We start from the raw sequence: 15,486 nt of genomic DNA, 5'->3' as shown, positions 1-15,486 counted from the left end.
TTGTAATTTGAAAGTATAATGTATTTTGTATTCGTAAACTGTTTGATAAAAAGATTGACTCACATTGAAACCAGGTGTCCCTGGAGAGGGAGTATGTGGTGTCCAAGGGCATTGTGGAGGCCTTCCGTGCCTGTTGGGCACTGCAAGATCTGGAGTGCGTTATCAACCCCTTTAATCACATTTTAATTTGATGTTTTAAGTTTCCTTTCCTCGTTGTTTTTTGTTTCGAGCAGTTCCCCTCCTTTTGGGAGCTGCCCCTTTTAATTTATCCCTTCATTACTTTGATTTAGTCTCTTCGATTGAGCCAAAAAGATTGACTCACGCTGACGGCTTTTGGAAACTCCTTTCACAGGGGATAAGGGGAAGATTTACACACACAAAACTGAACCAAAGAAAATATCTGTGTCTCAATTTCTGTTATGGGGTGACAGTGAATTCCGTATACCGCTTTTGCAGGATATTAGATAATAAACAGGAAACTCGAGCATCGCTTCAAAAACGTACAGAGCCACTCAATTCATCAGGACCTGGATATTATCTGCCTTTTGATTGTAAGTTACTGGTCATTTTCACTCTGTGTAAAATTTCCTCTTCATATCCACTTAATTTGCCCAAAATCTTGAATTTGTGACTCATAATCTTTTAATGATCTAACTTTTTGTTGTCTACCTTGTCTCAGGGAGGACATTGTACAGTTTAGAGATTTAACACCGAAAGGTATGGCCAGCAAAGATGAAACAGTTAAAATCAGGGAAGTTCAGGAGTTTGGAAAGAAGGATGAGAATTTTAACATTTCTGAACCTGGAGCCTTTGTCGGTCAGTGAGCACAGAGGTGATGGCTGAACAAAGCTTGGTGTGGGTTGGTGAGTTTTGGATGACCTCAAGAAGACAGGGAGGTTGAATGTGGGAGGTCGGTCGGCAGTTCGTTAGGATAGTTAAATCTCGAGGTAACAAAGGAATGGATGAGAGTTTCTGCAGCAGATGAGCTGGAACTGGGATGGAGTCGGGGAATGTTTCTGAGGTGGAAATAGGTGGTCTTGGTGATGATGTGGGTATGGGGTTGGAAGCTCACCTTGGATTTAATATTTTCACCATGGTTTTGAACAGTCTGGGTCAGCCTCAGATCGTTGTCAGGGAGAGGGATGGAGTCCATGTCCATGGGGGTGGGGATTGTAGTGTGGACTGAAGACAATGGCTTCAGTCTTCTCAATATTTAACTGGAGGAATTCTTTGTTTATCCGGTACTGGATGTCAGACAGAACAGGACGGTATGTGACTTGGAGGTGATGGTGTTTTTCTCAGTGTCACAGATTACCAGTTTCATTCATTCATCTCATTTCACAACCTGCCTTTCTGTTTTTGTGGTTTCTCTCTCACTCCCTTTTTTCTGCTTTCAATCAATTTCACAGAGTGTTAGAAGGGCAGGATCTGCAGTTGGGAAACTGAAACCAAACATCACACCAGGATCTGACAGATTCACCCAATTTACTATGACCTGAATATCAGGGATTTTGAACATGGAAGGAAAAAGCACCGTTCACAATAGGGAGAAACCATACATGTGTTCTGTGTGTGGACAAGGATTCAGCCGATCGTCTGGCCTGTGGAAACACAGGCGCAGACACACCGGGGAGAAACTGTGGAAATGTGAAGACTGTGGGAAAGGGTTCTATGACCAGTTCAAGCTGGTAAATCATCAGCACACTCACACTGGGGAGAAACCGTTCACCTGCTCCGTGTGTGGGAAGGGATTCATTACTTCATCCCACTTGATGGAACACCAGAGAATTCACGATGGGGAAAGACCCTTCGTCTGCTCCGAGTGTGGGAAGGGATTCACTCAGTCATCTCGCCTGCTGCAACACCAGCGAGTTCATACTGATGAGAAACCTTTCAAATGTCCAAACTGTGGGAAGTGTTTTAAAAGTTCTGGGGAACTAACACGCCATCAGCATGTTCACTCTGATGAGAGACCGTTCGAGTGCACTCACTGCGGGGCTGGTTTGAAGACATCATATGACCTCACTGTTCATCAGCGCAGTCACACTGGGGAGAGGCCATTCACCTGCTCCGAGTGCGGGAAGGGATTTACGACCACATCTGGCCTGGTGGGACACCAACGTATACACACTGGGGTGAGGCCATTCACATGCTCAGAGTGTGGGAAAAGATTTGCTCATTCATCCACCCTGCTGAGACACCAGCGATTTCACACCGGGGAGAGGCCTTTCACCTGCTCTGAGTGTGGAAAGGGATTCATTACCTCGTACAACCTGCTGAAACACCAGCGAATTCACAAATAACTATAGTGTTTGGATTTTTCTGTCAGTCACAACCAGGACTGAACCATGTTCTTTGGGATCTGTTTCTGTTGATGTTCATCAACTGCAGACTAGTTACAGGTGCTAACATTCTGGATTAAGTCAAATAAATCAGCATTATGTAAAATACAGTCTGTTCAGTCTTTTTATTATCTCTCACCCAAGTTAGCTCCACGTGAAGGGTTCTCCCTCTTCCCTGTCACCTCCATCCTCACTTCCAACAACAAGTGTGAGGAGCTCATGGAGCTTCTTTGTTACTCAGATTGAGAAAATCCCACCAGCTGGCTCTGCTCCTTCACCCCTGCTTTTCACTAGCACACTGGGACAAACTGTTTCGAACATTACCCCTTGAGTGCTGAACCTACAACTTTCTCCAGTTTCTCTCCTATCTCCACTTCCGTCCTCTCAGTGCTCACCTTGTCTATGGGACCCAGCTTCTGCTCCCATGAGCCTATTCTCACTAAACTGAGAACCATCCAATTTCCCCTGTTAGCTGATATTGTTCATGTTGTTTTGCTCTTCTGACATTGTCCCCCTCACCTTTACATCCAGTGTCGTCACCCATCTTAAAAATCATTCAACCCAACCATCTTTTCAAATGAGCACCCCCCATGTCTAAACTTCCTTTCCTCTCCAGTCCTTGCACTTCTTTTCCCCCAGCATCTATCCTTGGTCCCTTTTATTTCTCATCCACATGCTGCCACGAATTGACATCACCCAAAAGCACCGTGTTAGTGTTCACATGTACGCTGACATCACCCAGCTCTACCTCACCCCATCCCTCTCCATGCCTCCACTGTTACTAAATTCTCAAACTGCTTCGCCCACACCCAATACTGGATTAGCAGTAATTTCCTCCAATTTCTCAGACAGTATGAACACAGTAGGCATAATGTCACGTTCTCCATCCTGGGATTCTGACTGTGAACAGGGTGAGATTTGTTGGGAGATAAGATGGCCCAGTTCCCATAGAGCCATAGAATCCCTATAGGGTTCAGGAGGAGGCCATTCAGCCCATTGAGTCTGCACTGACGACAATTCCACCCAGGCCCCACCCCCAAGACCCCACGTATTTACCCTGCTAATACTCCTGGCAGTAAGGGTTAATTTACCATAGCAAATCAACCTAACCCGCACATGTTTGGACTGTGGGAGGAAAGCACAGCACCCAAAGGAAACCCACACAGACACAGGGAGAACATGCAAACTCCATACAGACAGTGACCCGGAGCAGGAATTGAACCTCGGTCCCTGGTGCTGTGAGACAGCATTGCTAACCCAGGATGACCCAGTTCTCCACTCTGGGATTCTCAGTGTGAACAGGGTGGGATGTGTTTGGATACAGGATGTCCCAGTTCTCTACTTTTCAAGGGACATATCATTTCGACAATTTTCCAATTTGGATAATTCGAAAAACAAAGTTCACAGGAGGGATTAAAGCGGGCACTTTCTCCTGTAAAGTTGCAGTGTTAATGAGTGTCCTGGGGAAATGAGTGTGAATCCCTCAGCCCCGGACACAGGGGAACTAATTCCCAAACAGAAAATGCTGCCAATAATCAGCAAGTCAGCCTGAGTCTGGAGCTGCTCTCACCATCTGAAACCATCACAATGTCCGGCTGATTGACAGCAGCTCCGGACCAATAGGAAGAGAGGGGGAGCGGAACTGGAGGACCAAGCGGGAGCGGCTGCTCCTCCAACCAATCGGAGTCAATGGGTGGCGGAACTGTGAATAGAGCATGCGCAGTGTGAATAATCACGCTGGGGACAGAGTGCTCTGATGTCCAATCTGTAAGTGAGTGTAATGGCGGATCGGAGGGAGCGATGGATCTGGAGGGTGGGCGGAGAGGCTTCGTAAAAATGTTGTGTAAACTCCAAACCCCGAAAAAGACTTCCCTGGTTGTCAGTTCTCCCGTTTATGTTGAGCGCGGCCTCAGATTTCTCGCATTTCTGAGCCGGGTTGAGGGCCGCCATCTTTATTGGGGGCAATCTGCTGTCGAGCGCATGCGTGGCTGCCATCTTTGCAGGGGCAATGTGAGAACAACCTGTCAATCAAACTGCTTCACACTCTTGCGTCAGAATGTCGGGTTGATGAGGCAAAACAACCCTGTATGTCCAAGGCAGTGACTATATCTGTATTTATATTGTGTCTTTAACGTCATAAAACTTCACAAATCATTTCACAGAAGTGTGAGATCGTGACATTTGACACTGAGTCGCATGAAGAGTTATTTGGGCAGGTGACCAAAGTGGGAGGTTTTAAGGAGAATCTTGAAGCAGGAAAGTGAGGTGGAGAGGTTTAAGGACGAAATTCAGAGCTTGCAGCTCAGGGAAATGAAAGAACAGTCAACAATGGTGTAGTGATTAAAATCAGGAATGTTTAAGGGGCTGGAATTAGATTTTTGTATGGTCACACATAGTGGGTGGGTGGAAAATATTCCAGGGTGGAGTCAGGTGATGTTACTGAGGTGGAAATCGTCAGCCTTGGTGATGATGTGAGGATGTGGTTGGAAGCCCATTTTTGGGTCAAGTATGATTGTGAACAGTCCGGTTCAGACTCAGGCAGTTTTCAGGGAGAGGGGTGGAGTCGGGGACTAGCAAGTGGCATTTGTCGAGGGAACTGGCTTCAGTCTTCCCAATATTCAAATGCAGGAAATTCTGTTTATCCAGTACTGGATATCCAGACAAGTTAGGACGGTGTGTGCCTTGGAGGGGATCGTGGAGATTATGGTTTTCACATACACCTTCTCCCCTAGTCTTTCTAGGTTCTGGAGGTTGAAGATTTGGGAAATTCTGTCAAGTTCTGGTTGCATTGTAGAGATGTATAATCCCTCAGTTTCATCTGCTGTTCCTCCAGCTGTTTTCATGGTCACGTTTTCGTAACATTAGCCCAGTAAATTACCAAGTTCATTCAGCTCAATTTCACAACCTGCTTTTGTGATTCATGGATTCTCTCTCACTCCCTTTTTTTCTGTTTTAAATCAATTTCACAGTGTATTGGAAAAGGAGGATTTGCAGTTCAGAAGCAGAAACCAAACATCACATCAATATCGTCAGATTTTGAACATGGAAGGAAAAAGCACCGTTGACAGAATTGCACCGTACACTTGTTCTGTGTGTGGACGAGGGTTCAGTCAATCATCTGGTCTGTCAGAACATAAATGCAGTCAGAAAAGGGAGAAACCATGGAAATGTGGGGATTGTGGGAAGGGATGCAAATCCCCATCGGAGTTGGAAATTCATTGGCGCAGTCACACTGGGGAGAGACCGTTCACCTGCTCCACGTGCGGGAGGGGATTCACTGTGTCATCCCACCTGCTGAGACACCAGCGAGTTCACTCTGATGAGAGACCTTTTCGTTGCCCAGGCTGCAGGAAGCAGTATAAAAGTTCCAGGGACCTGATACGCCATCAACATGTTCACACTGATGAGAGACCATTCAGGTGTTCTCACTGTGGAACTGGGTTCAGGAAATCGTCTCAACTCACTGCACACCAGCGAGTTCACACTGGAGAGAAACCATTCACCTGCTCCCAGTGTGGGAAGGGATTCCGGTATTCATGTCACCTGCTGGCACATCAGCGATTTCACGGTGAAAAGAGACCTTTTAAATGCCCAGACTGTGGGAAGTGCTTTAAAAGTTCTGGGAACCTGATTTGCCATCAACGTATTCACACTGACGAGAAACTATTTAGATGCACTCACTGTGGGACTGGATTCAGGCAGTCATCTGAATTCATTCTGCACCAGAGAATTCACACCGGGGAGAAGCCATTCATCTGCACTGACTGTGGGAAAGGTTTCATTCGGTCATCCAATCTGCGGACACACCAGCGAGTTCACACTGGAGAGAGAAAGTTTACCTGCTCCGATTGTGGGAAGACGTTCGCCACCTCATCCAACCTGCGGACACACCAACGAGTTCACACTGGAGAGAAACCATGCACCTGCCTTGAGTGTGGAAAGGCATTCATTCAGTCATCCCATCTGCTGACACACCAGAAAATTCACAAGTCACGACAATAATTCGATTTACAGTTAACCACACCCAGAACTGAACCATGTCCGGTGAGATCTCTATCTGCTGATGTTCTTAAACCCAAGACCAGTTATAGGTGCTAATATTCTTCTTAAAAGTTAAATAAATCAGCTTCATGTTCAACACAGAGTGTTGAATCATTTTAATATCTCGAATACAAGTTAATTGCTTCTGAAGGTCTCTCCCTCTCCCTTGTCGCCCCCATCCTCACCTCCAACAAGTGTGAGGAGCTCCTGGTGCTTCTTTGTTACAGAGATTGAGACAATCCTATCCAATGTCTCTGCTGCTTCCTCCCTTCAGTAGCCGACGGGGACAAACTGTGTCCACCATTCTCCTGCCTTCAGTCTGAACTCACGTCTTCTTTCAGTAATGTGGAGTTGATAATTGTTCTGAAAATTGTGCATTTGTCGTGAACATCTCCACCTTTGAATTTATGTTAGAGTAACATTATTGCCAAAGCAGCGGAAGATGATTGAGCTTCGGACATTCCCCTGAGAAACCCCTGCGGCGATGTCCTGGGACTGAACTGACTGTTGCCCCACATCCATTAAAAAAGTATCTGGACGAGCACTTGGCACATCGTATCATTCAGGGCTATGGGCCAGGTTTGGCAGATGGGATTAGGTGGGAGTTCAGTTGCTTCTAATGTGTCGGTGTGGACTCTATGGGCTGAATGGCCTCTTCTGTGCTGTATGATTCTATGATTCTGTGACTGATGTTGACTAACCACACCCATCCTCCTTGGTGCTACATTTGAATCTTCGCAGCAAGAGTTTTCACCAGATTCTTATTTATTTCAATGGAACTTGGGCTTTTTGATACCAAACTAGATCAAATTCTGCCTTGATATGAGGGGCACACCTCAGGAATTTAGCTGGCAATGCCATTTGAGGGTGAGTGATCCTGGCAGAACCCAAACTGAGTATCAATGAGCACATTACTTCTGAATACATTCTGCACTGTCGATGACACATTCCTCCTCTTTGCTGATGACTGAGAATTGACCGATTGGTGCGAATTGCCTGGATGGATGTTTCCAGCTTTTGTGTGGTCAGGATAAACCTGGGAAAATTGTTGGGTAGATGCTGGTGTTGTCGCTGTGCTGGAATGACTTGGCAAAGCGGCGAGTTCTGGAAAACTAATCTTCAATACTCCAGCCTGGACACTGTCAGGGTTCATGTTGTTTTCTGTATAAAATGCCTCCAGCTGTTTCTTCATTTCTGGTGAAGCGAATCAAATCGGGTGATGACCAAGATCTATGATAGTGGGATCTCAGGAGGAGGCCGAGATGAATCAACCACTCGGCACTTTTAGCTGAAGATGGTTGAAGCTTCAAACTTGTCTGTTGCAATGATGTGCTGTGTCCCTCATCAGGAAGGTCTCTGTCTGTCTCGTTGTTTTTAACGATACTTTCCAATACAAAAAAAGTCACCTTGTTTCCTCAGTGACTGTAATCAATGTCACTCAGTGTATGGTTTAATTGTCTCGCTGGAGACTTTCCTCCACCCACATCTAGGTGATACTTTCATTGTTTAGATCAGTATTTGACAGTATAAACTTCGATCATTGGATCTCACAGCAATGAGATCGGTTCTGGAATATTCCAACTCAACTTCAGATTCTGTGGGTAATTTATAATTTACATAATATTCACTACCCCATTCCTTGCTGCTGTCGGTGTCACAAATCAGTGATTATATTCAAAATTATTTCTATGAAACACCTATCATTGTTCTTGCTGTCTATATACTTTCTGTCCAGTGATTCATTGTATTGTGTGTAATTCTTGTGTTCTGTGAATTATAACGGCCTGTATTTCTGTCAGACTGGAATCGATCCTGGATCTCTGGCGCTATGAGGCAGCAGTGCTAACTACTGTGCCACCGTGCCACCCATTTAATAAATAAATCTGGAACGGAAAGCTTGTTCTAATGATGCTGATCATGTTTAGAAACCCTACAGTGCAGTAGGAGGCCATTCTACCTATCGAGTCTGCACTGGCAACAATCCCACCCAGACCCCATCCCTGGAACCGCACACATCTACCCTGCTAATTCCTCTAACCTACACATCCCAGGAGACTAAGGGGCAATTGAGCATGGCCAATCCACCTAACCCGCACATCTTTGGACTGTGGGAGGAAACCGGAGCACCCGGAGGAAACGCACGCAGACACGGAGAGAACGTGCAAACTCCACACAGACAGGGACCCAAGCCGGGAATTGAACCCAAGTGCCTGGAGCTGTGAGGCAGCAGTGCTAACCACTGTGCCACCGTGCCGCCCGTTTGATAAACTTTGATTGCTTCCCTAATATGGATCACTAATCCATATAAGGGAAGGAAATCTGCCATCCTTACCTGGTCTGGCCTGCATGTGACTCCTGACCAAGAGCAATGTGGGTGACTCTCAACTGCCCTCAGAAATGACTGAGCAAAAAAACTCAATTCGAAGTACAATCAGGGTGGGCAACAACTGCTGCCTTTGTCACATCCATGATGAATTTTCAAAACAGCACCATGTTCTGGATTTACAGTGGCTGGAGGGTGAGAGGGGTCGGATAGTTTTGGAATAGTCTGAGAGAAAAAGGCTGGAATGAGGAGGTTCAGCCGCAATTAGCCTGACACAGGAAAAGAGATGGGAGGTGTCAAAGTTGAGAGAGAATAACATGAGCAATATCAGTGGCCATCAAGATGGATGAACAGCAGTTTAGCGAGAATAGCATCGATGGAGCAGACGGCGGGGCTCATGGACAAGATGAGCACTGAGGGGAAATAGGGAAAAACTGGAGAAAGATGTGGGTTCAGGGCTCAGACAAGGAGCATCTTTAGAAACAGTTTATCCTGGTGTACTAGTAGAAGGGAGGAAGCAGCAGAGACAGCTGATAGGATTTTCTCAATCTCAGTGACAAAGACGCTCTAAGAGTTCCTCACACTTTTTGGAGGTGAGGATGGAGGAGACAGGGGAAAGGGAGAGCCCTTCAAAAGGAACTAACTTGTTTTAGGGACATTAGCAAGACTCGACACAGCTAATTTATTTGAATTTTTGGGTGACTATGAATGCATCTAACTGGGACGCAGTTTACTAACATTAACAGGACAGACAGTAGTGAGCAGTGTTCACTCCTGGATATGATTAATAGCAGAACCCAATCATTAACAAGTAGTTTCTTGTGAACTCACTTGTGCTTCCACAGATTGGAGGAATGACCAGATCTCTTCCCACACACACAACAGGTGAACAGCCACTGTCACACTTCCCCCACACTACAGAAATACTACACTGCAGTCAAAGTGACTTCCAGAGAAACTGTCAAACTGTGTAGTCATGTTGAACATCAAGATCATCTCCCTCATGATTAAAATTGGGCTGGGATATTTCAGGGTGTTGTCAAGACATTGATCTAACAATGGAATTGTAAAATGACATAGCTCATTAGGAGGCCATTCGATCCGTCACTCCAGTGCCAGCCTTTATCAAACATCAACATGGATAGTAACAATTTCCTTCTGTTTCTTAATGATCCAGAGATTTCTCCCTTTCCGTTTTGAAAACTCTTATGTCAGGAAAATCAATATTGAAACAGGCACAGGAGTTTCTGCAGTGTCCATGCACATTGTGTGAAAATTAACAGTTTCCCTGACCCAGTGACATGCAGAGTGTGGTTTGAGCTTCTTATACAATTTGCTCCACATGGATTATTTAAAAGGTCATTATTCTGATCATTTTCCCCAATCAATATACAATCTAATTCCCCTCACTGTACAACCTGTTACAGAGACTGGTCACTGTGACCATTTCCACTTCCACTGATTCAGTCAATTTATGGGATTTACGTTGTTTTCAATAAATCCCCAATTGTAAATCAATTCAGATTCAATAAGACTAAACAAGCATGAACACTTCAGATGGTGAATTCAAAAGATATATTAATCTATTGAAGGTAGAAAGGTCACAAGTCAGAAAGATCAAAAGCAAAGTGTCAATTAACAGAAATTAGCAATAAGTAATAGCAAGAGGAGAAAGCTTAACTTTAGCAATTGAACAGATTCTCACAATTAGCTCAGTGTAACAGGCTGAAAGCTTGAAGTTATTACCCCAAAACGTGGGTAACCTGTTAACTTGATTCGCTCTTTGAAGAATTTATTTCATATTTAAAAGATGTTGTAAACCTCCTTAGCCAGGTTGTTGGAAATAGCAAATTAATCCCACATTACCAATTCCCTCCGCAATGCGACTGTGTTTGTGCCCTGACAGCTCAGTTGATCGGCTGAACCCTTGCCCACACACGGAACACGTGTAGGTTTCTCCCCACATGTTCAAAATCTGATCATCTTCAGGTTACGATAAATTGGGCGACTCTGTAAGATCCTGATATCATGTTTGGTTTGAGTTTCCTGACTGCAGATCTTTCCGTTTCAAGACCCTGTGAAATGGAGTTAGAACAGGAAAAAGGGAGTGAGACAGAACCCACAAAAACACAAAGGCGGGTTGTGAAATTGAGCTGAATGAATCTGATAATTTGTGGGGCCAGCACTCGGATAAAGTGACCATGAAAGCTGCTGGATTGTTGTAAAAACCCAACTGGTTCACTGATGTCCTTGAGGAAATGGAACCTGCCAACTGTTTTGAGCCCATACAAATGTCTCTGGGAGGAAATAGAGAAGGAGATGGGAGAGGCAGGGATCAAAATGATGAATGTTACACAACAACAACATGACCAGAATTTTGCCCACATAAAGATGGGGGTCATTCAAAAATTAAAGCAAAGCTGATGTATTTGATGCTCACCCAGGATATTAACACCTAAAACTGCACCTTTGTGGTGGGTAAGTTCCTGGGATCAATCATTGATTAGGAGATGACTGAGCCTTTGGAAAGACAAAGTTCAATCCACCATTGTCAGCATGGTTTTATGAAGGGTAAGTCATGCTTGACAAACTTGCTTGAGTTCTTTGAGGACGTAATTCGCAAGGTGGATAGTGGGGAGCCTATGGATATGGTATATTTAGACTTCCAGAAGCATTTGACACAGTGCCACATCAAAGATTGATCCAGAAGGTAAAATCGCAGGGGATTGGGGGTAGAGTACTAGATTGGATTGAGGATTGGCTGACTGACAGAAAGCAGAGGGTCGGGAGAAATGGGTCCTTCTCTGGATGGTAAAATCTAAATAGCGGGGTGCCGTAGTGGTCAGTCCTCGGACATCAACTGTTTACAATCTATATAAATGACCTGCAAGCACGGACAGAGTGTAACATAGCAAAATTTGCGGATGATACTAAAATAGGTGGGAAAGCAGGAAGTGAAGATGATACATCGATTCTACAGGCGGATATAGATAGGCTAGGAAAATGGGCCACAAAAGGGCAGATGGAGTTCAATGTGGATAAATGTGTGGTTATCCATTTTGGCAGAAAAATTAGAAAGGCAAATTATTAGCCAAATGGAAAGCAGATTCAAAATGCGTCCGGGCAGAGGGATCTGGGTGCCTATGTCCATGAATCGCAGAAAGTCGGCATGCAGGTGCAGCATGTAATTAAAAAGGCAAATGGGATGTTTGCATTTATTGCAAAAGAACTGGAGTATAAGTAGAGAGGTGTTGCTGCAATTGTATAGGGTGTTGGTGAGAGCACATCTCTGTGTTCAGTTTTGGTCTCCTTATTTGAGGAAGGATGCGGTGGGATTGGAGGCAGTCCAGAGGAGGTTCACCAGATTGATTCCGGGATGAAAGGGTTGATGTACGAGTAGAGATTAAATATTTGGACTTGTACTCGCTGGAGTTTGGAAGGATGAGAGGGGATCTAATATCCGTAGATAACATTTTAAAAGGGATTGATGAAGTAAGTGTAGCCCAAATGTTTCCTCTTATAAGACCACAAGACATAGGAGCAGAATGAGGCATCTCAGCCCATCAGGTCTGCTCCGCCATTCAATCATGGTTGATACTTTTCTCATCCCCATTCTCCTGTCTTTTCCCCATAACCCCATATCCCCTTATTAATCAAGAACCTATCTATCTCTGTCTTAAAGACACTCAATGCCTGGCCTCCACAGCCTTCTGCGGAAAAGAATTCCACAGATTCACCACTTTCTGGCTGAAGAAATTCCTCCTCATCTCTGTTTTAAAGGATCGTCCCTTTAGCCTGAGGTTGTGCCCCCTGGTTCTAGTTTTTCCTACCAGTGGAAACATCCTCTCCACGTCCACTCTATCCAGGCCTCACAGTATCCTGTAAGTTTCAATAAGGTCCCCCCTCGTCCTTCTAAACTCCAACGGGTACGGACCCAGAGTCCTCAACCATTCCTGATACGACAAGCTCTTCATTCCAGTAATCATTCTTGTGATTCCTGGAATTTGTAGAACTTGCCTGAATCCTTGAATGGTTTCAAGAGGCAGATAGACATATTTCTAATTTAATAAAAGGGAAAGTGGGATATGGGAATCACTTGGGGAGTTGGATTTGTGACCAGAAAGAAATCAGCTGTGATTGGGTTGAATGGCGGAGCAGACTCGAAGGGCTGAATTTGCCAATTCTGCTCCTAATTCCTGTGTTCCTCGCACTATGGAGATTAAAGATCCAGTCCAAAGATGTGTGGGTTAGGTTGATTGGCCATGCTAAAATTGCCCCTTAGTGTCCTGAGATGCAAAGGTTAGAGGGATTTGCGGGTAAATATGGAGGGATATAGGGGTAGGGCCTGGGTGGGATTGTGGTCGGTGCAGACTCGATGGGCCAAATGGCCTCTTTCTGCACTGTAGGGTTTCTATGACTCTTCTATGATTCTATGATTAACATTGGCAGAAACAGACTCCAATGAACATAGATCAGTCATGGATGTTGCAACAGCAAAATCCAAACGATGTACTTACTTGTGAACTCGCTGGTGTCTCACCGGGCTGGATGACCAAGTGAAACTCTTCCCACACTCAGGGCAGGAGAATGGTGTTTACCCAGTGTGAATTCGCTCGCCTGCAGTGAGACTAGATGATTGTCTGAACCCAGTCCCACAGTGAGAGCATCTGAAAGGTCTTTTGTCAGTGTGAACACGTTGATGGGATGTGAGTTCCCCAGAACATTTAAAGCACTTCCCACACTCTGGACATTTAAAAGGTCTCTCATCAGTCTGAACTCATTGGTGATTCAGCAGGGTGGATGACCGAGTGAATCCCTTCCCACATTTGGAGCAGGTGAACAGGTTATCTCCAGTCTGAACTCGCTGGTGTGTCAGAAAGCAAAATAACCGGATGAATGTTTTCCCACGCAGAGAGCAGGTGAACGGTCTCTCCCCAGTGTGAACTCGTTGGTGTCTCAGCAGGTCAGACGATCGAGGGAATATCTTCCCACAATTGGAGCAAGGGAATGGTTTCTCGCCAGTGTGAGATCGCCGGTGTAGAGTGAGATTACATGAATTCCTGAACCCAGTCCCACAGTGAGAGCACCTGAACGGTCTCCCATCGTTGTGAACACATTGAAGGTACATGGAATCACTGGCAAAAAGTGAGAAAAAAAACATTTCAAGCACTTCCCACAGTCCTGGCATTTAAAAGGTCTCTCATCATTGTGAACTCGCCAATGTCTCCGAAGATTAGATAACTCAATGAATACCTTCCCATTCTCGGAGCAGGTGAACAGCTTCTCACCAGTGTGAGTGCGCTGATAGATCACCAGGATGGATAACAGAGCGAATCCCATCCCACACATGGAGCAGGTGAATGGTCTCTCCCCTGTGTGAACTTGCTGGTGTATCAGCAGGTCAGATGACCAAGTGCATCCCATCCCATACTCAGAGCAGGTTAATGGTTTCTGTCCAGTGTGACACCATCGATGAATTTCCAGCTCAGACTGGTATTTGAATTCCTTTCCACAATCCCCGCATTTCCAGCGTTTCTTCCTGCTGTGACTACGTTTTATGTCCTGACAGCCCAGATGATTGGCTGAAGCCTCGTCCACACACATGTGTACGGTTTCTCCCCACTGTGAGTAGTGCTTGTTCCTTCCATGTTCAAAATACAATTATATTCAGGTTACGATAAATTGGCCACTTCTGTCAGATGCTGATGTGTTTTTTTGGTTTCTCTTTCCCGACTGCAATCTTTCCCTTCTGATGCCCTGTGAAATTGATTTAAAACTGAAAAAGGGGAGTGAGGGAGAACCCACAAAGACACAAAGGCAGGTTGTGAAATTGAGCTGAATGAATCTGGTGATTTGTGGAGCCGGCACTCGGAAAAAATGACCATGAAAGCTGCTGGATTGTTGTAAAAACCCAACTGGATCACTAATGTTCTTCAAGAGAACCTGCCACTCAGTCTGAGCCTACACAAGACTCTGACCTCAATGGGAATAGAAAGAGAGAGAAAGAGAAAAGTTTGTTTATTTATTAGTTACAAGTAAGGCTTACATTAACACTGCAATTAAGTTACTGTGAAATCCCCCGAGTCGCCACACTCCGGCGCCCGTTCGGGTCAATGCACCTAACCAGGACAACTTTCAGTCTGTGGGAGGAAACCGGAGCACCCGGAAGAAACCCACGCAGACACGGAGAGAACGTGCAGACTCCACACAGATAGTGACCCAAGCTGGGAATTCAACCCGCTAACCACTGTGCCACCATGCCTCAAGGAGGAGAAGGGTATATGAGGATGAAGGTGCAGGAAGCAGGTGTGGAATTTTCCATCTCTACAATTTGAGCAGATCTCTGACATAATCTTCAACCGCTCAACATACAGCATCTAGAAAGAGAAGGGTAGCAGGTGTATGTGAACAACATCACCTCCAAGTTCCTCGTCGTGACTAGTCTGACACCCAGTACTGGATGAACATAAATACTTTCAACTCTCTGAGAATGCTCACAAGTTTGGTGTCCTATTTTCTCCCAAGCTGAGTTTCCAGCCAGGTTTCTGTATCAATAAGTGATACACAAGCAGTGTGAGACCTCATCCTGAGACACAACCAGAGTGAGTATATTTGGGAATTTGGATCAGTAATTAGGGGAAAGAGATTCTCTTTTGATTTCTTTCACTTGCTAACCCTTCAGAAAGTGGTCTTGCCCTGCTGCAGAGGAAGAGGCTGGTTATTTGGTGAGTATTTCAGCTGCTGTGAGGCAGCAATGGAAAAACAAAACTGTGCGATCAG

General features: G+C 45.2%; 1 protein-coding gene across 1 annotated transcript in view; it reads left to right on the top strand.

Moving 5' to 3' along the window:
* Positions 1-467: 467 nt before the first annotated feature.
* Positions 468-15,486, top strand: part of LOC144481861 (uncharacterized) — a 144,211-nt gene continuing 129,192 nt past the window's right edge. The window contains exons 1-4 of the mRNA XM_078201009.1: positions 468-551; positions 1,410-2,300; positions 4,505-4,602; positions 5,411-6,331. Coding sequence (XP_078057135.1) covers positions 1,518-2,300; positions 4,505-4,602; positions 5,411-6,331 — 1,802 coding nt within the window. The 5' untranslated portion in view covers positions 468-551; positions 1,410-1,517. The remainder of the gene's footprint in view (positions 552-1,409; positions 2,301-4,504; positions 4,603-5,410; positions 6,332-15,486) is intronic.

The sequence above is a fragment of the Mustelus asterias genome, chromosome X (genome assembly GCF_964213995.1).
Source record: "Mustelus asterias chromosome X, sMusAst1.hap1.1, whole genome shotgun sequence".
Classification (NCBI taxonomy): domain Eukaryota; kingdom Metazoa; phylum Chordata; class Chondrichthyes; order Carcharhiniformes; family Triakidae; genus Mustelus; species Mustelus asterias.
This window is presented reverse-complemented; position numbering and strand designations above follow the sequence as displayed.